General features: G+C 40.9%; 1 protein-coding gene across 4 annotated transcripts; it reads left to right on the top strand.

Moving 5' to 3' along the window:
- Nucleotides 1–8: 8 nt before the first annotated feature.
- On the top strand, nucleotides 9–25,909 carry LOC140918326 (alpha-N-acetylgalactosaminidase). 4 transcript variants are annotated; one of them, XM_073362417.1, is made up of 9 exons: nucleotides 9–207; nucleotides 4,188–4,265; nucleotides 6,157–6,325; nucleotides 8,724–8,898; nucleotides 9,980–10,157; nucleotides 13,517–13,611; nucleotides 14,633–14,794; nucleotides 18,280–18,477; nucleotides 23,891–25,909. In XM_073362417.1, exons 3-9 carry the CDS (start codon nucleotides 6,171–6,173, stop codon nucleotides 24,203–24,205), a joined length of 1,278 nt encoding a protein of 425 aa, XP_073218518.1. In that variant the 5' UTR covers nucleotides 9–207; nucleotides 4,188–4,265; nucleotides 6,157–6,170; the 3' UTR covers nucleotides 24,206–25,909. The 4 variants fall into 4 exon arrangements, with proteins under 4 accessions (XP_073218518.1, XP_073218517.1, XP_078710707.1 ...); XM_073362416.1 differs by lacking the exons at nucleotides 9–207; nucleotides 4,188–4,265 and adding an exon at nucleotides 4,266–4,352; XM_078854581.1 differs by lacking the exons at nucleotides 9–207; nucleotides 4,188–4,265; nucleotides 14,633–14,794 and adding an exon at nucleotides 4,266–4,352.
- Nucleotides 25,910–26,692: the final 783 nt, after the last annotated feature.

Here is a 26,692-nt window from a genome sequence, read left to right as displayed (position 1 = left end):
CTCCATCTCCAATTGGCTCCTCAACTGCCACGCCAGAGACACGCCGCTCCTGATAGGCGGACGCCGGCCGTCTCTGAATCTCTGATTGGCTTAGGTTCACCATCACACCGCCCCCTCAGGAATCAAGCGGAAGCACGGGGTGCCAGACTGTCCGCACCACCCTGTAATTAGTACTGGCTCGCATCGCTTGGGCCACCCCCCTCATAGGTACTGTTTTCTGCCTTCGACCCCTGTCTCCTCGCCAACCCCGCCAACTGTCGTTGCGATGTGCGGGGTGGTGGCCGGTTCAAGTGGCAATGACAGCACTGCGCATGCGCGGGATGTGGAGGGGGGGGGTTCTTTCCCCATCTCGGGTTCTCGCTCCGCCTCCCACACGCCATTGCACCACGTGACCGTTGGTCGGGCCTGAAGAGAGCGGGTGGTGCTTCGGCGCCACGGTGTCCTGCCAACGTGGGCGCACCGCAGTGGGGGGAAGAAGTTGCCTTCTGGTGTGGCATAAACCTGGCTGCCATGGTGCTATCAGAATGTGGGCGTGCCCCCATGACGCCACAGTGTGGTCAGCCTGCGGCATGCATCATTATGACATCACCCAGGGGGCCCAAAGTGGCGCCAGGCCTTTGTCCTGCTTGGGGTGATCTCGCCCCACAGCATCACGCCTCCGAGGCATTGGCTCCTGATGCCATTTGCCATGCTTTGTCACAGGGACAGGGTGGGGGGCACTGTGCTGTCCCTCTGCGTGGCACTGGCGGACACAAGCCCAGCCAGTCTGTCACAGGTACAACTGGAGGCACAAGTGTCAAACCGTGCCTATGATCTCTCCCGGGTAGTGACAATGCTGGGCTTGAAATGTGCAGCCTTCACGATGATGTCTTTGTTTCAGACATGGTCCTGCATGGTAACCCACTGCTGTATGTGATGTGAATAGGTTAAAAATAAGGGAAAGTATAACTCCATCCTGCAAACAAATCGAGTAGCCCTCATATTCTGGTTTGGAAAGCAGTATTGTGCATGATTCCCCCTTCTTGTTACCTACAACACAGTGAGAGCCAAACACATACACACACACATGCTCCTGGTGCAATCAGACCACCTAACATCACCTTTTGTGGGATAGAATGATTGCCTGCAGAACTCAGGAAGGATTCCATAGCATTGTACAACTACAAGGGAGTTTCACATCCCCTGAAGCATTGCTTAAATAACTGTTGGAAGTGGGATGCTTGACTTGATGGACAAATAGTCTGAGCTGGTATGGGAAGTCATAAATTCCAGTTTTAGTCTATTTTTGAGTCAGTCTATCTTAATTTTTTTCCCTCCTAGGTTTCTGGAACTTGAAATGAGCATAGCATTGTATTTTCATACACGGTGCCATGGGAATGGCTAATCTATGCACAAGGGAAGCTAGAAAGCCCTACCCCTCCCTTATAGCAGTCCACTACTAAAAATAGAGGTGTTTTTCCCTTTAACTATGCCATTTGCCCTTCCTTGACCTCACTCCCATACACTCTGAGCAGTGCTGATATATTCAATTAAATATAAGTGGAGTGCTGAAAGCACTCAGGTCAACACTTCTTTGATACTACTGGCTTTGGTCTTGGGAGTAATAAGAGAGTGACACCCACTGTGCTGTTGCAAGGCTAATTTTTTTTTTTTTTTATTTCATAGCCCCAGTCATATACCGTAGATCAGGGTTATAAAAGGTTTTACTCCTGTGTGATGGTACATAACTATTTACAAACTCCATTGGCTACTGTTTTTTTACCCATTTCTGATTTTGTTTTGAAAATCAAAATGCAAATAAAACATATCAACTGAAACTCATCCCAAGTAATAAGATATACCTTATACATACAAACTGAGGTCCTGTCTATGTAACCCACACACCTCCTGGGTGTGGTGCTGTGTCCCATCTAGTGGCCCTGAGACCACTTAGAAAAAGAGATTAAGGAGTCTGCCATCTGGCTTTTAGTTCATACAGTAGAGCAGGAGTGACCAACCTGAGCCTGAGAAGAGCCAGAATTTACCAATGTACATTGCCAAAGAAATACGTCAGCAGACCCCCATCAGCTTTCCCTTCCCCGCCACCCTGCTCCCAGCACCTCCCACCCACCGGCAGCCGATCAGTGCTTCCCCCTCCCTCCCCGCACCTCCCGTGCTGTTTCGTGGCATGCAGGAGGCTCAGGGTGGGGAAGAGAGGGGCGGAGGAGGAGCGAGGGCATGGCAGGCTCAGGGGAGGGGAGGAGCGGAGTGGTGGCAGGGCCTGTGGCAGAGCCAGGGATTGAGCAGTGAGCACCCCCCGGCACATTGGAAAGTTGGCACCTGGAGCTCCAGCCCTGGAGTCGGTGCCTGTACAAGGAGCTGCATATTAACTTCTGAAGCCCCCGCCGCGGAGCTTCATGTGGCTCCGGAGCCACAGGTTGGCCACCCCTGCAGTAGAGGCTCATGTATTTAGCTCCAGAAGTCCCCAGTTTGATCCTGCCCGCCAACAACTGGGGTTTCTCAGTGTTACATCTACATCAAGGAAATTCACATCAGTATAGTTAAATCACTACAAATCCCTAATTTAGGCATGCTGCACGAGCACAAGCTGGGGCTGACACCAGTAAATTGCCGTGATTCCAGTCCAGTGTGAAGGAATAGAAAATGGGAGCTTTTTGAGAGGTAAATGCAGACTGGAAGAGACACAAAGAGAGGAAAGATAGAAAGAAAAGAGGGTGAGCAAGAGAGAGAAACAGTGGGCAGAATTAGCAGTAATCTGAAACTTGGTCAGATTTCCTTACTGAATGATCCTGAATATGACAACAAGGATGAATAGACCAATTTCTCTTCTTGAGGTACCCGGTTGCATATGAAGGTAACAGTTATCCTGTGTTTAGGGATTTCCTTTCCTTCAGAAGTGGGTCAGCATTCAGCCCTTAGAACCTCATTCCCTGTGGTACCATTACGCCAAGACAATTGCAGCCATAAAAGAGAGAATTAATACAACTATGAGGGCTGGAATTAGATTATTGTGTTTAGTAATAGTTTCAGTTTCAGAGATACGGTTGGGGCCAACACACATGCTAGCACAATAGCCATTGGTGCTGGCACAGTTGGATCTTTGACTACTTAAGCACTTAGATACTATCGTGATGGACGCTGTAGAATCCCCCTGTCAAGGTTCCTCCCCCCCTCTGAACTCTAGGGTACAGATGTGGGGACCTGCATGAAAACCTCCTAAGCTTACTTTTACCAGCTTAGGTTAAAACTTCCCCAAGGTAACAATTAATTTTATCCTTTGTCCTTGAAATATCCACTGCCACCACCAAACTCTAACTGGGTTTACTGGGAAACGTAGTTTGGACACGTCTTACCCCCCAAAATCCTCCCAACCCTTGCACCCCACTTCCTGGGAAAGGTTTGGTAAAAATCCTCACCAATTTGCATAGGTGACCACAGACCCAAACCCTTGGATCTGAGAACAATGAAAAAGCATTCAGTTTTCTTACAAGAAGACTTTTAATAGAAGTAAAGGAATCACCTCTGTAAAATCAGGATGGTAGATACCTTACAGGGTAATTAGATTCAAAACATAGAGAATCCCTCTAGGCAAAACCTTAAGTTACAAAAAAGACACACAGACAGAAATAGTCATTCTATTCAGCACAGTTCTTTTCTCAGCCATTTAAAGAAATCATAATCTAACACATACCTAGCTAGATTACTTACTAAAAGTTCTAAGACTCCATTCCTGTTCTATCCCCAGCAAAAGCAGCGTACCAATAGACACAGACCCTTTGTTTCTCTCCCTCCTCCCAGCTTTTGAAAGTATCTTGTCTCCTCATTGGTCATTTTGGTCAGGTGCCAGCGAGGTTACCTTTAGCTTCTTAACCCTTTACAGGTGAGAGGATTTTTCCTCTGGCCAGGAGGGATTTTAAAGGGGTTTACCCTTCCCTTTATATTTATGACACCCCCAAGATTGATAAAGGAATTTTTCCTCCTTTTCTGCTTCCTCCTAGGAGAGCAAATATGTCAGATGGAAAGCTGTTGGAATATTCTATTGTACCTTCAGAGAGGGGGAGATCTTACACTAAATGTAACTTACTTAGGTCCAGTAATATGAGATAAGTGATCCAGTGAAATCAAAAGAATAAATTGTGGAAGACAGATCTGTGAATTAATTTTTTTTAATCTCCATTTAAAACAAGGGGGATCACACGTGTCTTCTTTTCCTAATGAAGATCTCCCCAGGAACAGATCGGTCAGCCTGCCTGCTTTCGGTATAGGTGAGATACTTGATCATTAACTCTTCTATAACGTTTGGATAATTATGTTTTCTCTCTCACTTTTGATGCATCTAACTTACTTCTTGTGTAAGTATAGTTCATGTGGCAACAGTAACAACTTTCATAGTTAAGAAAAAATGTTGTTGCAAGGAATTTTATTTTAAACAAAATGAGGAAGTTTCAGTTTGCATTGTTGCATGTTATACACAGTTTTAATCTGCCCATCTGATGAAGTGACCTGTAGCTCACGAAAGCTTATGCTCAACTACGTTGGTTAGTCTCTAAGGTGCCACAAGTACTCCTTTTCTTTTTACGTATATGAAATGCACCTACAGTAGAACCTCAGAGTTATGAATACCTCAGGAATTGAGGTTGTTTGTAACTCTGAAATGTTCGTAACTCTGAACAAAACATTATGGTTGTTCTTTCGAAAGTTTACAACTGAACAGTGACTTAATCCAGCTTTAAAACTTTACTATGCAGAAGAAACCCCCCCCTCTTAATTTAAATGAAACAAGCATAGAAACAGTTTCTTTACCTTGTCAAATCTTTTTTTTTTCAAAAAACTTTCCCTTTATTTTTAGTAGTTTACATTTAACACAGTACTGTACTGTATTTGCTTTATTTATTTATTTACATATTTTGTCTCTGCTGCTGCTGATTGTATACTTCCAGTTCCAAATAAGGTGTGTGGTTGACCAATCAATTCATAACTCTGGTGCATGTAACTCTGAGGTTCTACTGTGTCTTTCAATCAATCAATTTAGCACACTTCACAACAGAAGGGACTAAGGAAAATTTTGGGCAAGAATACTGGGAGAAACATGTGTTGTTATGTAGGGGCCTTTAATAACCCAATAGAGAAGAAAATCTGTTTTTAAATGCTCATCCAATTAAGACTGCAATGTAGTTTTGATAGTACCAGACAGAGAGTAAAAGAAACACACAGAGAGATGTAGAAGGATGTCAATTACCCTTGCAGTTATTAGAAAAAATTTTTTTTTCTTTTTATCAACCATTTCCTTCCAAAGTCAAACGTTCTGTAACATACAGAGTCCCAGGAATTATCTATGACTCTCTCTCTGTCTTTGCACTGATTCCATTTGTGCTCCAGCATCATTGGTGATGGCAATCATACCCTGGGAGTAGGATTTGATTACTCATCATCTAAACTAGAGAAAGCAAAAGCAGTGAAGACCTGAGAGCAAGTGAGAAGTGTGAGATATTGTAACCAATCCCTTTCTTCAGCCTTATGCCACTTACATTAAAACAAATTTGGTACTGAAAATAGTTTACCCCAAAGGAGTTGCATATTTCGCATCTTCAACCTAAGGTAAGGTCCTTGCCCCAGGTCAGCCTTTGAATGGTAAGGTGAAAGAGAGATCCACCAGCCAAAATTAAAACTGTATGTTGTATGCTGATATACATTTTTTACGAAGCTTGTAGGAGAAAGCTATTCATGCAAGCTTTATATGCATTTTAATGGCAAACAAATGGCAATATAGTGTTTACTCAAAAGTAATATTGAAGGATTTAATGTATTAATATTTGGAAGAAGAGTTTGATCTTTGAACTGTGCAATTATATTTATCATGATGTATTCTCAATGTGATTAATGGGTTTTAGCTGCAAATTTCCTATTGATAATTGAAGAGACAAATAAATCATTGTTCAAAGGTTTGGAAATGTCCCCCTGTATATTTAGATTTGTCCATGTTTAATCATGATCAGCCTTTGAAATCTTTTATTTTCTATGCCTTGGTGTCCCTCAGATACCTGGTTGCTAGGATCCCAGAAGCATTTAAGAACAAGTTAAATTGTAGGACTGTTTTTGAACAACAGATGTGCTAAAAGTGAAAATATTAATTGGATCCATTCTTCTGATTTATAGTTGTCCTGTTAATCATGTTGCTGCCTCCTCTGAGCATCCTGTTGGGATTGGCTGCCTGCTGTTCATCCTTAGATAATGGTTTACTAAGGACTCCACCAATGGGCTGGCTGCCTTGGGAACGTTTTAGATGCAATACCAATTGCAAAGCTGATCCTGGAAACTGCATCAGGTGAGATAATTGATCAAGAATGGCTGTGAAAGAGTTCTAAATATCACAGGTAGGAAACTTCTCAAACTTTGTGCTAGAGTTAAGAGAATGTTGAACAAACTGTTCAGGTTTTGTCTGTCTTATCCCATATAAAAAAGACAAAGAAGACCAAAAGCAGTGTTGGTACAAATATAATGTTACTACAACATTTGTGAGAGTGATGCCTCCTTAGTAACACTTCTAATAATATTAAGTACATAGAATGTTGGTGGCTAGATGCCATGGTGATAGGGGTAATATAAGTGCCTACATAGATTTAGGTAAGATTTTAGGATAAGAATAAATCCAGGTTCGGTCAGTTACACTAGATTAGAAGAAGATTTTGAATAAAAAATTCTCAATTCACTTATTTTAATCAGCTTATTTACAAAAGAAATGTAATACTTTACAACTCAAAGGAGAAGAATGGTTGAATAGCTGTTGTAAGATGGCCTCAAGTATAGTAATTCTAGTCCTGCACCATTTACTGAAGGTTCTTATATTTTTTCTTCCCCTTTTTTCATCTGAGTCTTTTGTTCAAATAATTCTTGTCAGATTTAGTTTTTCCTCCTTCCCCATTCTCTTATGAAGAGATGTTTATATTATTGTCCCAGTTTTTATCCTTTAATCTTAAAATTTCATTTGTGGAAGCTTTCATGGACTTCCTAGATCATTGTGTTTCCCAGTCAGAAAAGTACTGAGACAAAACCAGAGTGTTTCACTGCTACCATTTTGAGAGGTGGCCAAAATTTCCTTCCTAAAGAAGGAAGCTGGAAATTCTATGTTTCTACAACAGGAAGGAAATAATGTTCATGTACACAACTAGAATCAGAACAGAATTAGCTAGGAAACATTGAGAGAACTCCCTCTACTGTTATATCTCAGAAATGTTATTGTTAAGAGCCTGCTTCAGATTAACGGAGGGAGAGAGTATTCGTCATTGTTTTGTATTAATAAATACAAGCAAAGCAAGCTGAACTTTAGACTTGACACTAAAAAGGCTAAGTATGTAAAATGCTTAAGTGTTAGATTAACATTGTTAAGATCGTATTACTTTCCTATAATTCACAGAACAGGAAATGTTTTATGATCAACTTAGTAATGTTTGCACTGCAGTAGCCAAGGAGACAAATATTTTGGCTGCTTCTATAACCCTGACAAAGAACCTAGCTGAAGATGGAAATTTTTTGGCCAAGTCCCCTTTTTTCAACCTGTTAAGTATATAAAACAATGGTTGAAATTTAAAATGGGAAGGTTTCTAAATCAAATGATTATAAGGCAGGCTACTATGAGATTACTATACCATATAATATAAATTAAATATAACTTCTGATTTCCAAAATGTTGGGGTGCAGGAGGGAGTATGGGGTGCTGGCTCTGGGAGGGGGGTCAGGGCTGGGACAGGGGGTTGGAGTTCAGGAGGGGGTATGTGGTGCTGGCTCTGAGAGGGAGGTCAGGACTGGGACAGGGGTTCGGTGCAGGAGGGGGTTTGGGGTGCTGGCTTTGGGAGCGGGCTCATGTCTGGGCAAGGGTTGGGGTGCAGGAGGGGGTACAGGGTGCAGGAGGGGGGAAGGGGTGCTGGCTCCAGGAAGGGGCACAGGGTTGGGGCTTGGGGTGCTGGCTCCAGGAGGGGGCTGGGAGTTGGGATGCAACCTCCTGCCGAGCAACACTTACCTTTGGCGGCTCCCAGGTGGCAGTCGCAGCGAGGCTAAGGCAAGCTCCCTGCCTGCCCTAGCCCCACGCCACTCCCAGAAGGGGCCAATGCTTCCCTGCAGCCCCTGGGGCTGGGGTCATGTGGCTCCACGCACTGCCCCTCGCTGCAGGCACTGCCCCCGCAGCTCCCATTGGCCGTTCCTGGACAACGGGAGCTGTGGGGACAGTGCTTGAAGGCAGGAGCAGCACGCGGAGACCCCTGCCCCTCCATGCGGCCGCAGGGCTGTGCTGGTTGCTTCCGGGAGCGGCGTGGGGCCGGGGCAGGCAGGGAACCTGTCTTAGCGGGAGCCCCGCCACACCACCAGAGATCGGGATCTACTGGGAGAGTCTCTAGGATCGACCAGTCGATCGCAATCCATAGGTTGGTGATCACTGTTCTAGACTAAGGAGGGACAGGTTACTACATACCTGGAACGGGTCCCTAAGTTCAGGAGCTGGAAGAAGTAGTACAGGTGAACCAGAATTGAGCTATTTTCTCTGTGACTCAGTTCTGAATCAGTGGCCAGCCAGCAAGGTGTGAAGTGGTATTGTTTGGTTGGAATTGCCATTTTTCTGAGGAGATGTAAAAGTGAGGTCCTGACCCTTTGAGGTCCCTGCAGACACATACAAAAAAGTAAAATGTAACATTTCAACAACTTTGTTAATGCAATCTTCTGTTTTTTACCAGTGAGAACTTGATCAAAAGTATGGCAGACAAGATGGCAGAAGATGGATGGAAGGAGCTGGGTTACGAATATGTGAACCTTGATGACTGCTGGTCTGCAAAGGAAAGGGATTCCCAGGGCAGACTTCAGCCAGACCCAGATAGGTTTCCAAGTGGTATTAAAGCTCTTGCTGATTATGTAAGTTAAGTAAAATACATGTACTTAAACACTAGTTTCTCAATGTTGTATCTCAAATGTAGATGCTAAAAATGCCATTTTCTTTTGAATGTAGTTATTTAAAGAAATTATTATTAGAAAAGGATACATATAACATACTGTAGAATTCACTTAAATGACAACTAATAAATGTTAAGCTAGAAAAATTACAGGGAACAGCTTAATTGTAATACATGTAAATGATACTACGCATATCTCTAAGGGAAATACATATTGGATTTTCATTGCACCTGCACATATGGATGATGATCAGTAGACACTTAGGGTTAATCAACTGTTATTCCTTAGGAATATATTAACATGCTCTGGGTTAGAATTGAAAGGAAAGTAGATATATTTACAAATGAGCAAAGATGCATTATTCTGTACAGTGGGTCAATTACACAATGTGGTTGTGTACAGTGGAACCCAGCAAGGCCCCAATCCTGCAGAGTTTCACACGTGCTTACCAGTTTACACATTTGGATAGTTACACTGAAGTAAATAATAAGCATGTGTGTGTTTGAAGGATGGAGCCCTTCGTGTGTATTTGGAATGAAAGCCATATTTTGCAGAGAGGCAGGGAACTAATGGTTAGCACAGAGAACTGGGAGCCACAATTCCTGGTTTCTGTTCCTACTTGTACCACTTACTGTGTGGCCTAGGGTGAGTCACTTAACCGTTCTGTTTTGTTTCTACCAAATGTGTATAACAATGCTTATCTACATCCTAATCCTTGTGAACTGTTTTGAGATCCTTGCATGAAAGGCAACATATGAAAGGCCAGGTAATTCACCTTTTAACTGTATTTTTCACCATGAATCCAAAGCAGCCATTACTACACAACAATCAGCTTTTTAGGACTCTGGTATGCAAAGGCTCTCAGAACATCATTACCAAAATAGGCAGAGATCTCACAAGAGAGCATCCAAGAGAAATCTAAATTCAGAAAAATAATGGAGATGTTTAACAAACAGAAGAGAGATTTCGCATCAATGGGTACTAGAAGACAAATACACTGAAATCATAAACTAATCAGAATTACTTTCATTTGCTTTATCAGGTACATTCCAAAGGGCTGAAATTTGGAATTTATAGTGACATGGGTAACTACACCTGCAGTGGTTACCCTGGGACCACACTGGACACCATTGATACAGATGCCAAAACATTTGCAGAATGGGAAGTTGACATGCTGAAGCTTGATGGCTGCTATTCCAACTCATCTGTTAAAGCAATAGGTTTGTTTCTTAGGATTAATCTTTGAACAAGGGAAAGGCTGGCTCAGGAGTTTTGTTTTGTTTTATTTTTAAGTGAAGCTGCTTAAACTTGGATATCCCATTTTTTAAAAAGCCTGTGAAATCTTCAAGTTCTGTGAAGTAGTAAGTTTGCTTTTCATCGCTGTTTTTCATCTCCAAATAATTTCTGTTTATATGTTTATTAGTTTTGGGTGAATCTGAATTTATACTCGTTAAGCTCAATATTGAGTTGTGATGTCTCATGATCTTGTTTTATCTGAATGAAGTTTCCTCCCATCCCCTTCATAATGCAACTTTTAGCTCATTTTAAGTAGCTACTCAAGAAACAGGATTCAAAATAAGGCCCTTGTTTTGCATTCCTTGAGCACTCAAACGTCCAACTGAAGTCTACGGGATTGTGCCCCTCTCTTTCTGGGTCTGCTTCCCACTGCCACCCCATCTCTCCTCTCAGTCCCCTTCTCGTTTTCAATATAGCATTTTAATAGGACTATTGGTCATGTCAACCCATCATATCTAATATCTTATCTCAAATTGCAGCCAATGAATGATGCTTCAGGTGAAAGATTTTAAAAACTCCACATAAGAGATCCTGAGCATCCTCAAAAGATGTGCAGTGCATCTCCCTATGTTTAAGTTCAGATCTGTAGCCTTAGCATAGTGTTCTAATGCTTGTGGCTCAGTAAGTTTTAAAAGTCATAAATTTGTTCAACCAAATTCATCTTATTAAACAAAGCAAAGATACGAGTCCTCAATGAGAATGGTGGCCTGCTTGCCAAGTTGTAAAAGTCAACCCTTTGTGCTGAAGCCCTGTTCAAAAAGTGTTATCAAAGGCTTTTGGTTTTTTTAAGACAACAAAAAATATGTTTTTTCCACTCACTGATAACACAGAATGGATGAAGGGATTTCGCTACAGCTCCAAAAATATAAATAAAAAAGTTTGGGGGCAAATGTGAAGCATTGAATATTTTTGTCTATTAAGATACTGTTGTATTAATCTTGATGGAATAAATATGTCCAGAGTGTCAAGTGTGTTAACAGGACTCTGTCACTGTCCAACATTAACAGTTAACATAGTTTGAGGTTTTGGAATACAGAGACCTCAACCTGCCTAGCCTAGTACCATGACAAACACACCAATAAAATATTTTTAACCTTTTATTAAAGGTTAAGAAAAAGAAGGAACACAGTTATGTAAACTATTAAATAACCCTTTTATTTTAACAATATCCCTTATTCCCTTTAGCTGTAGAGTTATTAAAAGAAAAAAAAACAGTTTGAAAGTCTTTTAGTTAAAACTATCCTTTTAGGGAAACAAGAGAAAGTTAGTTGAGATGGGCTGGAGCTGTTGTTGTTAAAGTCAGATCCCATTTTCTAAAAAACAGAATAAAACAAACACACACAAAAGGGGTGAGAAAAGAACAGGAAAGGCAGAAAATGCAGCTTCTGGCCCTGGTGTTGACTCTTACTTGCTACCTCACTCCTAGAGAAACACAGGCATGACAAATGTCTAGTTAGCCACTTTGTGACCTGGCAAGCTTGTACCAGCATCAGCCTGTTTATTGCATTGCTTTTCACCTGCCTCTTTGGTCACAGGCTTATAGCAGTGTTGCACAATATATGGTCTTGGCCAGATAAGCCACACTTTTATTAAACAGATGGCAAAAGAAGGAGGATAGGAAAGAGAAGATACAAGGGATATGGACGGAGTGACAAAGCCTCACATCCCAGGTGATGTTTAGGGTTTAGTTAGTGTAGGTGGTGATGTCCTTTGGGTCCCTCTCTCTCTGGCCCTGACTCATCAGGATCTCCGTCAGGATTAGGACAACGAAGAATCCCAGGGTCCCAGGAGAAAGCCTTGATGGTAAAGCTTGCTTCTCCCAGTCAGCAGTGGTTGCTAGTCTGCAGGCAGGTTTTCCCCCAAAGTCTTTTCTTTTAAAAAGGTAGTGAAAGGTGAAATAGGCCATCCCCTTATTATTTTGTCCAGCAATCAGGCATAGTTTCTGACACCAGTTTTGGTCCATTGATTTCCAGTTCTGCACCTCTCTTGTTTGCAAGGCTTGTTCTTAACACAGTCCTTGGATTATATCAGTGTAAGTGTTTTTGTTTTGACTAGCGCAGTTTGTCTGCCTTTTGCATCTTTTCCTATCACCATTTATTGTTACAGTAGAACCTCAGAGTTACGAACTCCTTAGGAGTGGAGGTTGTTCATAACTTTGAAATGTCCGTAACTCTAAACAAAATGTTATGGTTGTTCTTTCAAAAGTTTACAACTGAACATTGACTTAATACAGTTTTGAGATGTTACTATGCAGAAGAAAAATGCTGCTTTCCCTTTATTTGATTAGTAGTTTACTTTTAACACAGTACTATACTGTATTGGCTTTTGTTGTTATTGTCTCTGCTGCTGCCTGATTGTGTACTACCAGTTCCAAATGAGGTGTGTGGTTGACTGGTCAGTTCATAACTCTGGTGTTCCTAACTCTGAGGTTCTACCGTATATATTGTTGTTGTGACATTATGAACTTTTGCTTCTTACAATTAAGCTCACAGTTAGAGTAAGTTTGGAGGCCAAATTATTACAACAGTACATTTTGTATAAAGTTTTATAAGCAAAAGAAAATAGACGTTACAAAGCCAACTGTTTTGAAACCTACGTTCTGTATGTATACACTGAGTGCTAATGGAGACTGTTTTTAAAATTGTGACTGATTTGTTTTAAACAGGTGAGTCTCAGATAGGGTAAAGAGGACTCTGCTCCCAGACTGTTATAGTAGGTGCTTAGCAATTAAAGATACTGCGGGGGCAAGATCCTGTACTTGCAGCACCTCTTTTCCCAAAAAGAGTTTTCAGGAACATAATCTCTTCAAGATGTTCAGTTTTCTGCTAGTCTAAAAAAGGAGAGTCCTTGGTTCTTTCCCAAACCCAGACTTCCTTAATGGCAACACAGTACAATGCTACTATGCCATTCAGCTCTTTTCTTAAACACTGGTTCAGAACTATAAGATTATTCCAATCCCACATCTATTTTGGAAAAAATCTGCCTGTTGCTGAATAACTTGAAAACAGGAATATACAAAACATGGTTTTTCTTATATCTGCAGAAACAGTCAATTTTGGGCAGGCGTGCTCATAAATTGTAACTATAAGATCTTTGTAAAGGAAACCTTTAATTAGCCATGTTCCATATATAATTCACATCCATATGTAATTCACCAAAGAAGAGACTCCGCTCTTATCTTTGTAAAACAATAGCAAGTGGAAAAAACTAGAACACTATTACTGTTGTTATGTAATATGTTAATATTGCCTTGCATTACAACCCAGTGCTCAATTTTGTTTAGGCTACCCAAAGATGAGCATTGCTCTGAATAAAACAGGAAGACCCATCGCTTACTCATGTAGCTGGCCAGCCTATGAAGGAGGGCTTCCCCCAAAGGTATCTCCACTATCTGATTTTATATTATTACTCCTTAGCTGACAGTATTTAGCTAACTGGGAGCTCTTGACAAATGGCTGGAACTTATTTGAATGAACTGCACACCAGCCAGGCAAGTCCTATTCTATTCCATTCATTTCTGCGTACTGGCACCACCGTGTTAGATGAACAACCTCACTGCACTAATGAAATACCAAAGTCTTCCGCTTTTCAGATGCTTATAGAAGAAAGCTGTACATCGTAGATACCAATCTCTCCTGTTCAGATTATGGGTATGACATCTGAAAATAAAAGAGTATGGCAAAGGCGTCTGCTCGTCTCTGTTTTCAAAAGGCAACTAAACCACTGTCTTAAAATCAGTTGTTCTTCCTTTGGAAAAAAACTGTTGGAGAATGACACAGATATATGTTCTGTGCTAGGGAACATTTTATTCCTTTAGAAATTTAGAAAACCCTATTTGGTTTTCTGGAGACCAATTCAGCTTATTTGTTTTTTAAAATGTTTTTATATCAATACCTTTCTGAATTTGGTGATGGAAAATACCACTTAAATATAGTATAAACTGTAACAAAATGGTATTTATATACACTGTCCTTCCCACCTACTTTTGTTTGTCTGAGAGCTCATAACATGATATTTAACCGCCTGGTATTTCCAGTTCTGAAGCCTAGCGATCCAGTTAATTTTGCATCAGATGCTTGTGTCACAATGGGGAGAGTCGGCTTCTGCTATTGCAGACCCACCACTCAGCAATTAGTGTTGGTAGGAAAGCAGCAGAAGAATAAGAGGGGGGATGAGGAAGGGAGGGAAGAGGGAGAACAGGAGGTAGCCGAGAATGGGAGCTGTTGAAGTTGCTCAGAGATTTATAATGGCAGTAGCAGTCCTGGCACAGGAAACAGGTCAAAGGTGCAGAATAAATGTAGTTTATGCAGTGGCTGTAGAAATAAAATAATTTATTTCATTGATGTGATGATCACATATGTATTATACATATAAATATATTACTTATGTTTTTATTTAGGTAAATTATACTGTACTTGGTGAAATTTGTAACCTCTGGAGAAATTTTGGTGACATCCAGGATTCCTGGGAGAGTGTTGTAAATATTATTGAGTGGTATGGAAATAACCAGGATAAACTGCAACCTGCAGCTGGCCCAGGAAGATGGAATGATCCAGATATGGTGATGTTATCTTTTTAATATTTTGTTCTCTGTTGAAATTTAAATAGATCCTGATAAAACGATAATTTAGTAAGACTTTCTAAAAGACAGCCGTGAACAGCCAATGGACAAGACTGATACTATGCACTTGTGCATAGAAAACATGTCCAGCAGTTAGAGCAGGGGACAGAGTCAGAAATCTTGGGTTCTACTCCTGCCTCCGTCACTGACTCACTGCAGCATTCTTTTTATCGCAATTTAACCATCTTCAAAATGGTATAATACCATTAGAGGTATTTATAGCATGAGATGCGTATAGAGATATAGTGGCAACTCAGTAGTTAAGATTGCACTGTCTTTGCATTTAAATCTGATATAGACAGTGTTCACATTTAACTATCTCAGGGAAAAAAATTTCAGCTAGAAATTACACATGGATCTCAAGCCAAAATGGTATTTAACCTTAACTCAGAATGTCCTATTAAACATTTTATAACTAATGTTCTGATATTTTTCGTTTAAATCAGTAGCTACATATTTACTACCTTAACTTTTTTTCTAGGAATTAATGTTTATAAAATGCCTTGCGATCATCTAGTGAAAAATGTTCTACATGAATGCCAAATATTAATGTGGTAAAAAAGCTTTTCTTACTAAAATTATAATGCCTCATCACTGGGGCCCTTGGGTTACCTATATTAAAAATAAATATCTAATATAATAGCCATCCCCTTGTTAGACACCCCAACCACCGGGTGGAAAATCCCTTTTTAGTTTTTTCTTGAGATCAAACAGCTATTTGTTCAGGAAGATGAACCTTGCAGGATGCTCTCAGTACCAGCAAAGTTGGAACAAGTTACAGCTGGGGAGCTTCCATGGTGACTGTCTTGCCTCCTGTTCTTAAGAGTTCAAATCAAGGAAATGTCAACAAGAGCTCTTCAGTTTCTCATCCAACTGGATAGTACAAGCACCATTCTTTCAGGTTGCAACTCTCAAAATTAGATAGCGCTTCAGAAATTTTAACATCCAGTAATTTAAATTTCACCTGTCAGCAGAATGAAAACCAGTGTAATGAATGGAGCACTGGTGTACTTTACTCACACTAACCCACTCCACAGCACATTCAGCACTGGTAAAGCACCAAGTGGCCTTCAAGGAAATTCCTGAGTAAAGCACATTGCAGTCTGACCAAAGTGTGGAACACCGTACCCAGCGATGCATAATAAAGAAAGACTGCAACTTTTTTGTTAAATCTTGGCCCATGGTAAGGCCTCTTTGTGCCACTGGAATGTAGCATAGAAACCTTAAAAGTTTCTTTAAATGGATAGCAGTGGTTTGTCTTGGCATGGAAGAATCTTCAGATGATTTAGGGCTGGCTACACTGGCTCTTTATCATCCTTCCCAGCCTAGGGAGTAGGGCTGGAGCATGCTGCACTTCAGCAGTTCCAAGAGACCGTTACAAGCTGGAGCAGGTCTCACGCTAGTCTAATTTGCACTGAAGGACAGTTCAGCCCCTAGCCAGCTCCAGGATGAAGGTACTTTTGCTGCCTCCTCTCAGTGGTGCTGAACTCTGCTTTGTTGCTGCTGGGGATTTAGCTCCAAATACGTAGTGGAGACCTCCACATTGTGCAGCAAAGGCCCCAAATTCATAGCACTTACTGTTTGACCATGAAAACATACAGCTGGATTGTTATACCACCAAAGTGATTTATACTTTGCAGTTTACTTACTGCAATACTTTACCTGTCTCTATTCCATCATAACAATAAAAAAAAAGCCCACAGCATTTGGTGATGGTTTACCAGAGGTTTCCTGCAGTTCAGTGCTTAGCATTTAGGAGCTGCCAAGCCTCCTGGTTTATTGGGCTCCCACTTCAGGTTGTCCCTATAAGTAGCTGTGTTGCTTGAGGGCATAGTTTTTGCCTTCCTTTATTAAATCCAACTAGAATGTTAAGCCCAAGGACTGGCTGCCAGACAGCTGTTCTGGTGGGCCTGGGGTTGGCCATGGCTGCTGCTACGGCTGCCGTGGGGCTGGCCGCTGGTCAGCTGTTCCAGCAGCCACTGGTCCGGAAGCCTTGAGGCTGACAGGTGCTCCAGCCCTGCCCCAGAAGAAGTCAGGGAGGTCCCAGAAAGTAACAGAATTCTTGACCTCTGTGACAGAATCCTACCCTTAATTATAATCAGCATGCCAATGGCACGAAAGTACAAAATGCTTCATGATCTCCTCAAGTTGTGACACAAACATGTTTAAGAGGAAGGGTGGCAAAATGGAGCCATGTGTGACCCTGGCTGGGAACACGCTTGAGGTAGCCAAGAAGGCTAACAGCATTTTGGGCTGTATAAGTAGGGGCATTGCCAGCAGATCGAGGGACGTGATCATTCCCCTCTATTTGGCATTGGTGAGGCCTCATCTGGAGTACTGTGTCCAGTTTTGGGCCCCACACTACAAGAAGGATGTGAAAAAATTGGAAAGAGTCCAGCAGAGGGCAACAAAAATTATTAGAGGGCTAGAGCACATGACTTATGAGGAGAGGCTGGGGGAACTGGGATTTAGTCTGCAGAAGAGAAGAATGAGGGGGGATTTGATAGCTGCTTTCAACTACCTGAAAGGGCATTCCAAAGAGGATGGATCTAGTCTGTTCTCAGTGGTACCAGATGACAGAACAAGGAATAATGGTCTCAAGTTGCAGTGGGGGAGGTTTAGGTTGGATATTAGGAGAACCTTTTTCACTAGGAGGGTGGTAAAGCACCGGAAGGGGTTACCTAGGGAGGTGGTGGAATCTCCTTCCTTAGAGGTTTTTAAGGTCAGGCTTGACAAAGCCCCGACTGGGATAATTTAGTTGGGGATTAGTCCTGCTTTGAGCAGGGGGTTGGACTAGATGGCCTCCTGAGGTCCCTTCCAACCCTGATATTCTATGATTCTAGATGCATAATTAATTACCAAAAACTGCTCTCCAAAATAGCCTAGTGGAAAAATATTGGTAAACATTTAAACAAATATATTACAGTCAAAGGGAGGCAATTAAGGTAGCCTTTCAAAATCTGAATCGCTCACTCACCCTGGGCGTGTAAAGGGAGACAAGTACATTTTATAGCTGGGCTGTTAAATTTAAGATAATTTTGCAAGTCTGCACAGAGGTATTATGGAAACAGGATTTTGTCATGAAGGAGAAGATATGGTTCATTCTGAAATAGAATTAATGCTGTAAACATTTTGGGACAAATGTTGTATAAAAGACAATACAAGTAACAGTCCAGTTCTGTAAGCTTTCAACTATTAACTTCAGTAAGATTTCTGCACATATAGAGTTTGCAGGATCATGTGCTAAATTGTAATGTAGTTGGCTTTTGGTGTACATTTTCATTCTTTTAAGAGTGTCACATTTGCAGTAACCCCTAAGAGCCCATGTCATGTGCCAGGACACTGGGATCTTGGTTTGTGATTAGGGCTCCTAGACGCTACTAGAATACAGACAGTTTCATTTAACAGTATCTGATTTATTTCAGCTGATTATTGGTAACTTTGGCCTGAGTTATGAGCAGTCAAAAGTACAGATGGCATTGTGGGCAATCCTGGCAGCCCCTCTCTTTATGTCCAGTGATTTAAGGACAATTTCTGAGGATGCCAAGTACATCTTGCAAAACAAGCTGTTGATCTATATAAACCAAGATTCTCTGGGGATTCAGGGACAGCGCATTATACAGGTACCCAATTTGCTCTATGTTTTTGTTTGTTTGTTGTTTTTAAAGGATGGTTCTGCTATGCCTCATCACCAAGCTCTGCCAGAAACTCACACTTAGCAATATGAACTTTAGCTTATTTTTTCCCAAGAAAGGAAGCTTCAGAATTTTTCCTTTTTAAAACAGCCTTTCTAGTCCTTTGGTAATAAACTTATGTAGTAGTGATTTGTTTTTAATCACTTATTTAATGTTGCTGGAAAGGTTGAGGAAAGTTAATCTACACACTCTTATTACTAATTACTTTTCCTGCCACACTTTCTTCCCCCTCCCTTTCTGCATACATAGGTTACACATTCATTGGATACATATGAATGGAATTTACACCCATTTTCTGACCATAAGTAACTTACACTGCTAATTACGTCACTAGTGAATTTGGCCAAGACACTTCCACAGGAGTTGCACCAACTTACATCCAATCTGGATTTAGTTAGGCTTTTTTTATTCTATCAGTTTCTGTGCTGATGTATACAGCCGTTTAGGCTTCATATAATGTTTTCCTTTCTGGGAGGCTGAGAACATCACTCCATCCAGTATCAATTTGGATTCAAGAACAGTGTAATTCAAGTGGCAATTTATTGAGTTTTTCTGCCTCTGCTTCCAAGTAACTTTTGTCCTTATTTGTTTGACTTTCCTCTAGGATCTGCGGGTTGATCACAATATATGCTTAGGTTTCAGAGTAACAGCCGTGTTAGTCTGTATTCGCAAAAAGAAAAGGAGTACTTGTGGCACCTTAGAGACTAACCAATTTATTTGAGCATAAGCTTTCGTGAGCTACAGTTCACTTCATCGGATGCATACTGTGGAAAGTGTAGAAGATCTTTTTATATACACACAAAGCATGAAAAAATACCTCCCCCCACCCCACTCTCCTGCTGGTAATAGCTTATCTAAAGTGATCACTCTCCTTACAATGTGTATGATAATCAAGTTGGGCCATTTCCAGCACAAATCCAGGTTTGATAATCAAGGTGGGCCATTTCCAGCACAAATCCAGGGTTTAACAAGAACATCTGCGGGGGGGCGGGGGGGAGGTAGGAAAAAACAAGGGGAAATAGGTTACCTTGCATAATGACTTAGCCACTCCCAGTCTCTATTCAAGCCTAAGTTAATTGTATCAAATTTGCAAATGAATTCCAATTCAACAGTTTCTCGCTGGAGTCTGGATTTGAAGTTTTTTTGTTGTAATATCACAACTTTCATGTCTGTAATCGCGTGACCAGAGAGATTGAAGTGTTCTCCGACTGGTTTATGAATGTTATAATTCTTGACATCTGATTTGTGTCCATTTATTCTTTTACGTAGAGACTGTCCAGTTTGACCAATGTACATGGCAGAGGGGCATTGCTGGCACATGATGGCATATATCACATTGGTAGATGTGCAGGTGAACGAGCCTCTGATAGTGTGGCTGATGTTATTAGGCCCTGTGATGGTGTCCCCTGAATAGATATGTGGGCACAGTTGGCAACGGACTTTGTTGCAAGGATAGGTTCCTGGGTTAGTGGTTCTGTTGTGTGGTATGTGGTTGCTGGTGAGTATTTGCTTCAGGTTGGGGGGCTGTCTGTAGGCAAGGACTGGCCTGTCTCCCAAGATTTGTGAGAGTGTTGGGTCATCCTTCAGGATAGGTTGTAGATCCTTAATAATGCGTTGGAGGGGTTTTAGTTGGGGGTTGAAGGTGACGGCTAGTGGCGTTCTGTTATTTTCTTTGTTTTCTGGATTTGTGCTGGAAATGGCCCAACTTGATTACCATACACATAGTAAGGAGAGTGGTCACTTTAGATAAGCTATTACCAGCAGGAGAGTGGGGTGGGAAGAGGTATTTTTCATGCTTTGTGTGTATATAAAAAGATCTTCTACACTTTCCACAGTATGTATCCGATGAAGTGAGCTGTAGCTCACGAAAGCTTATGCTCAAATAAATTGGTTAGTCTCTAAGGTGCCACAAGTACTCCTTTTCTTTTTGCGAATATATGCTTAGAGTGCTCTGAGGCTCTAGAGAGAGTCCCAAGACTCTCAAAAGATGGATGGGGGAAAGTTGGTCAGTTCATTTTACCATCATATCTAGTATGAGCATCTGAACTCTGCTCCACACATAAAATGGGAAAACTAGTATTTTATAGCATAACCATCAGCAACTGCTGCTATGGTACATATTCTTCACCTCTGCCTATGTTGGTCTCTACCTACACATCCTGCCATAATGGTAAAACTACAATTGTTTCAGGATTACCACATTACTGAGATGTCTCAATCGCTTAATAGTTACACAAAGCAAAATATGTGTACGTTCTAGCCCTGTCAATTTTAAGAGTTGATTTTGTTAAACACACAAATGTTCTCTCTTCAGGGTGAAAAAGTAGCTGGAAACTTACTATAATCTTACTAGATGCAGTGTCACATGGTGTTCCTAATTAAGTAAACAATCTCACTGACATCAATAGAGTTGACACAGTGGTGTTACATGGATGCTGTAGAATGGAATTACACAATCTTTAGCTGCTGAAAAATGCCACCCATCCGCATCAACGGGTGGGAGAAATTGATGGGGCTGGCAGTGAAAGGGGGACAGTCCCAGTAGCAATGGAGGGAGACACTTCCCAAGGGACAATAGGTAGCTCCTCCCACTGGGAGTTTCTGGCACCCATTGACCAGTTGGGAGAGAGGGGTGTTGACTGGCCAGCATTCCTCATCTCCCACAATTTAGCCCAGTGCAGGGACCATATGGAGCCTCTTTCAGCTCCATTCCAGCAGCCCACCCTACCCACCCAAAATGAGATTGGGAACCCAGCCTGACAGATGCCGTAGGTCTAGCCAATTACCTGTTCAGGGGGTCAGGAAGGAATTTTTTTCCCCCACAGGTCAATTGGCAGAGGACCAGAGAGTTTTTTGCCTTCCTCGGAGCATCTTCAAGCCATAATGGGTTAAGTAGGAATGCATTTAGTTCCTAACTGTGGTATTGGTTATTCATCACAACTTGCAGCTGGTTTCCAGTGCAGTTAAGGGAATAAAATGAATGGTTCTGAGAGATGAGAGACCTGAGATTTTGGTGATGGGCCTTGGGCTCATATAAGGTGAGACCATGTGGCCTTTGTAGCCAATGTCAAACCTAGTGGCTTTTCCAGGCTGATGTCTCCACCCTGTTGCACTCTCTATTCCCAAATATTGCATATGATAGCCTAACGCTATGAGGTTTGAAGAGAAACTTCCCAAGAGCAGACAAATTCCTAACTATTTAAGCCAAATTCTTCTCTTGGTAATGTTAGTGTAATTGTACTAGAGTTACACATCTGTCTTGCTGACTGTGCAAGAACTATGCTGAGCTTTTCCTAACTGCAAGCTACACGCTCTGATATCTGTGCCCTGGTTGAGCTGGAGGAATAATAAAATGCATCTGCTAAATTTAAAAGTAACTGTGCCATTCTGCTGGAGCTTTTCATGTAGAGCACCTTTGCTTTCAGGAGATAGAGATTTGGAGCTGCTTATTTGCATAGGTAAAAGGAGGCTCTTGGGTCTTGTCATTTTTTCTACCTATTAGGGAACCTGCATCGTTCTAAACAAAAGTATCAGCAGCAAACCTTCTAGGCAACACTCCAGCTGCTCATCAGATGGAAGATGTAGGGCTTTAACAGCAGAATATAACAGAATATAGGGCAGAATTTGGTTCTGACGGTCTGGAATGGCAAATTAATTTAGAAGCCTAGAATCACATCAAGAAAAATGTCTTATGTGATAGTTTGAATGAGACACTGGATAAATAGGACCCATGTGTAAAAAGAGATTAGCAGTAAGCAGAACTTTTGATCGTTTTACTCACTATGGAAAATTATTTAGAATTGCTGGAAAGGTGGGTAATCATATAATTGACAACAGCGGATGAAGTGAAAGTATAAACATTCTTACAACTTAAATACAGAATTGTATCTATGCTGTAGCTGCACAGGCACAAAGCAGAACCATACAACTGGCACATTGTTACAATTTTTTCTTGACACTTAACAGCATTGGAATAGATACAGGCTCTAGGGCAATGGAAATTTCCCCCTCCCCCCCAGGTAAAAAACTTACTTGTAGCACTCAAATTGAAGTAATCTATTTCCCCTATTTTTAGCAATTTTCTAGTTCTACAAAGGCAATAAAACTTTTTAAATGTAGAAAAAGCAGGATCATTATGTAAGATAGTTACAAAAAATGTGCACAAAACCAGCACTGATGCTGTTTCAAAATATAGTAGATGCACAAAATCAGCAACACTAGAAATGAATACTGGAGCATGCACGCATCCAGCACCAACACCTACTGACTGGGAGAACATTTGGGTCAACCTGGACAACATATAAAGATCTGCGTGTGCCATTCAGTTCTTTCACAAAGCTATCTGGCCCTGGCTTCAAGTTTTAAAGGCTAGTCTGTCAGAATCAGAGATCATTTACTCATTTTACTACATTGCACTTTCACTTATTCTGGGAGAAAGTTATAGATTATTCCCTCCCAAAAGATGCTCTTTATTAATAAGCGTAAGTGTCCATCACAGAACAAAATTCACAAGATTATAAAAAAGATATATTGATAACATCTTGCTTACATTTTTAAAACACCTGGAAAAGTCAGCATTTTGATCCCTGCTTATCTTCCATTGTTACGTAAAAATTTGAGCAGATTTATGCTCCCCAACACAGCAAGATGTAATATTTTCTTAAGACAGTCTCATTTGGCTGTAGGAGGTCTACTTATTGTAAGATGTTCAGGGCAGGCACTTGTCTACAGTACCTAAGGGTATGTCTACACAGCAATAAAATACCAACCACTGGCCCTTGTCAGCTGACTTGGGCTTGCAGGGTTCAGGCTGAGGGGCTATAAAATTGCAGTGTAGACACTGAGCTCTGAGACCCCATGAGGGAGGAGGGATCCAGAGCCTGGGGTCTAGCCCAAGCCCAAACATCTACCCTGCAATTTTATAGCCCTGAGAGCCTGAGTCAACTGACATGGGCCAGCCACAGGTGTTCTACTGCAGCGTAGACATACCCTTAGATACTTTTAGTTGCAGTATAAGTAACATCTGGAATCCAGTGAACCCCTAAAGCAGCACCTCTCACTTCTGTTCTCTGAGGGAATTAATAGCTAAGAGAGAGAGCCCATATTTTGTTCATCTGCATCAGGTCTGTACCCCCATCACATCTGTTTCACAGGGCTTTCACTCAGCTTAAGTGCAAACTAATAGTAGTGCTACTTTTAAGTTAATTATATAGTGGTGACCGTTTCTGTGAATAGTATTGTAAACACAAAGGGATGTGTGTGAGTTCCATGGATCCAGTTTCAGAAATGATGATGTAAGGGCAATGAAAATGAATCCCCACAATATTCTTCTATTTGACAGAGCCGTCATTTTGAAGTATGGAAGAGAATCCTGTTCAACGGACAGTTTGCTGTAGCAGTGATGAACAATGGCACGGACGGCATGCCAAGACCTTTCACAACCAATTTTGCACAACTGGGGATCCTGGATTGCAAGGAGGGATACAAGATATATAATGTTTTGGAGCGAATGTTCTTAGGAGATTTTGCACTCGATACAACTATTAACATAGAAGTTACTCCAACTGGTGTAGTCTTGCTGTTTCTCTGGCCTTTGTGTTCTGTCACCTACTTTACAAAACCAGTTTTGAGAACCCAAGCACTTGAACTGCAATAAAGAGTGCTAACTAGGGTAATTACAATGGAGTTCACTGTGGATGGGAGCAAAGGTACAGGAGCTTTGAATCAGAGATATTTAGTATCAGGTTCATTATCTAAAATACATTTGAAATGGCTGTCATCTTTCAACTAGCACTAGACAAATGAGATCTTGAAGCTGCTTGAACTGCTATTGTGGGTTCTATATTAGCATATATCCAGAGGAATATGTTGAGGCTGAGCCTGCAGAAGGGAAGAAAAACAGCACTTTCAAACAGTACAAAACCAAGTGGCTGATCTTTGTTTTTTCAGGAACATCTTGTTTTAAAGATGAGATTTCTCTTTGTACAAAAAACAAAACAAAACCACCACATTGAATGCTACAGACCTTTCCTTTGATCTCCCCACATATAGATGGTACATATAACTTTATTTAGAGAGACCGCAAAGGCGGTCAGATCTGAAATACAATATTCTCTCCTTTCCTCTCACCCTTTTTTTTTTCTTTTTTTTTTCTTAAGTGAGTTTGTTGCAGAATGTTCCCCAACTGATAGTGAAATTATGTGCTTCATAATTAAGGCTGCAGTCCAGTTGGGGCTAAATAAGCACAGGTGGTTCCTATTAAAATGAGCCACATACATGCAGCCAGAGGAAGAATGTAGTCCTTAAACTTTTGGCCCTTTTGCCACGTGACCCAAACAAAACAAACCTAAGATGCTCGGGTTTTGCTGCAACATGTATTTACGTAACAAAATGTGACATTTGCACCTCCATAGTCTCCCTTCCTGCCAGCTCCATACTCGTGAGCCAAGAAAACACAGGGATGGACAGGCTGTTTAAGACTTTGCAGACCTTTTTCTGGAGCACTGGTATTTATGGAGTTTTGTTAATAACAGGGTATTTAGAATACAAGTTGTTTGGGTCTTTGGCAGTGGGACAAGCTTTGCATTCTTTTTTGGGCCTGTCAACTTTCATAGAGCATCTTTTAAAAAAAAAATTACAGCATTATTATTCTCTGTATAATAAACTGAAAGTCAACATGCTCTAGTGGCTTGAAAACGTGGGATTGAGAACCAGGAATCTCTTACCCCTGCTTTGTCCCCGGATGTGCTTTGTGGCCTCAACTGATCTGTGCCTCAGTTTCCACCTCTGTAAAATATAGTTCTGAATGTTTTCCTACTTCACAGGATTGTAGTGAGGACTGATTTGTTTTCAGGTAAATTAAAATGCACTTTCTCTGTAACGTTTTGACACTTAGGCTTTTGATAAGTTAATTTTATGCATTTCCCCTTCAGTTACTCCAGAGTCAATAGCGTAGTACTGGTTTAGTGAGGGAAGAATCTGGCTTATAGTAATTATTACTCGTATCTATTCACTCATGTCTAAAAGTTTCACTAGTAGTCAGTTTAGATATTTTAATTTTCATCTTACTGCCATTTCATCTTGTTATACTTAGGGTCAAGGAACCCCTTTTTTATTGTTCAAGTGTAAATCAACAAACCTGGTAAAGAAAAATCATAATTACAATTATTTTGAATGAATGAATGAATTTTTTTGAATGAATTTTGAATGAATAAAGCATTCTTAAAGCAGTGAGGTCACTTCTCAGCATTCATTCATTTAAAAAGAAACTGAACTTAAAGTAGTGATGTTTAATGCATGAAAATTAAATATTGTTCCAATCATCAGAATGTGTGTGAAATACATTTACAGTAATGTGGATGAGAGTACTTAAAACCACTTATAAACACAACCTTAGCTCACGTATTTTATTATTTAGTGCATGGTATAAATACTGCTTTCTATTTAAATTAAGATTCTCATAGCAAAAGAAAAAAACAATAGTGTCTCTGATTGGGAAAAAAGTTTTAAAATAATCAGCGATCTATTATGGAAAGTTAGGGTAACTGCTAACTCCATACAGATATGGATAAAACTTTCAGTACAATAGTTATTCACTTCAGCTTTCAGCGTGTTCTTCATCCAAAAGATTTTAGTTGAAATGTTTGAGATTGTTAGTTTTACTTTTATTGTGGAAATGTGACACCACTGGTCTCTCATACCAAAGATCAGTTGCTAGAATTAAAGAAGGAAAGAGGAAAATTTAACTTTAGAACTTGGGCTTCAGACCATTTACTTTGAGTTGATTCAATCTATAGGGCCAGTTACAGCACTTATGTAAATGGTCACAACTGCTTTGAAGATAATGGAGCTCTACCCATATACTCAGGGGGTGAATTTGATATTCTGTATCCTATCTAAAAACCAAGATAGAGATTGAGAAGGCTAATAAATAGCACCCTCTATTGGGAGGGTAGAGTGGGAAACCCAGTCCCAAGTCCATCCAATTTAGTTTTAATAAGTTTTTGTCTTTAATACAATTTCAGAATAGAATTATTGATAATTCGGTCTGGACATAAATTTATGTCCAGACACAAGTGACAACAGATAAGACTGAATAGGTAAATGGACCCAAGTTATTGTATCCTGGGATGCCAAGAAGTCC

Source organism: Lepidochelys kempii, chromosome 10, assembly GCF_965140285.1.
Source record: "Lepidochelys kempii isolate rLepKem1 chromosome 10, rLepKem1.hap1, whole genome shotgun sequence".
NCBI lineage: Eukaryota > Metazoa > Chordata > Testudines > Cheloniidae > Lepidochelys > Lepidochelys kempii.
The sequence above is the reverse complement of the archived record's forward strand: the minus strand, read 5'-3'. Positions and strand labels throughout refer to the sequence as shown.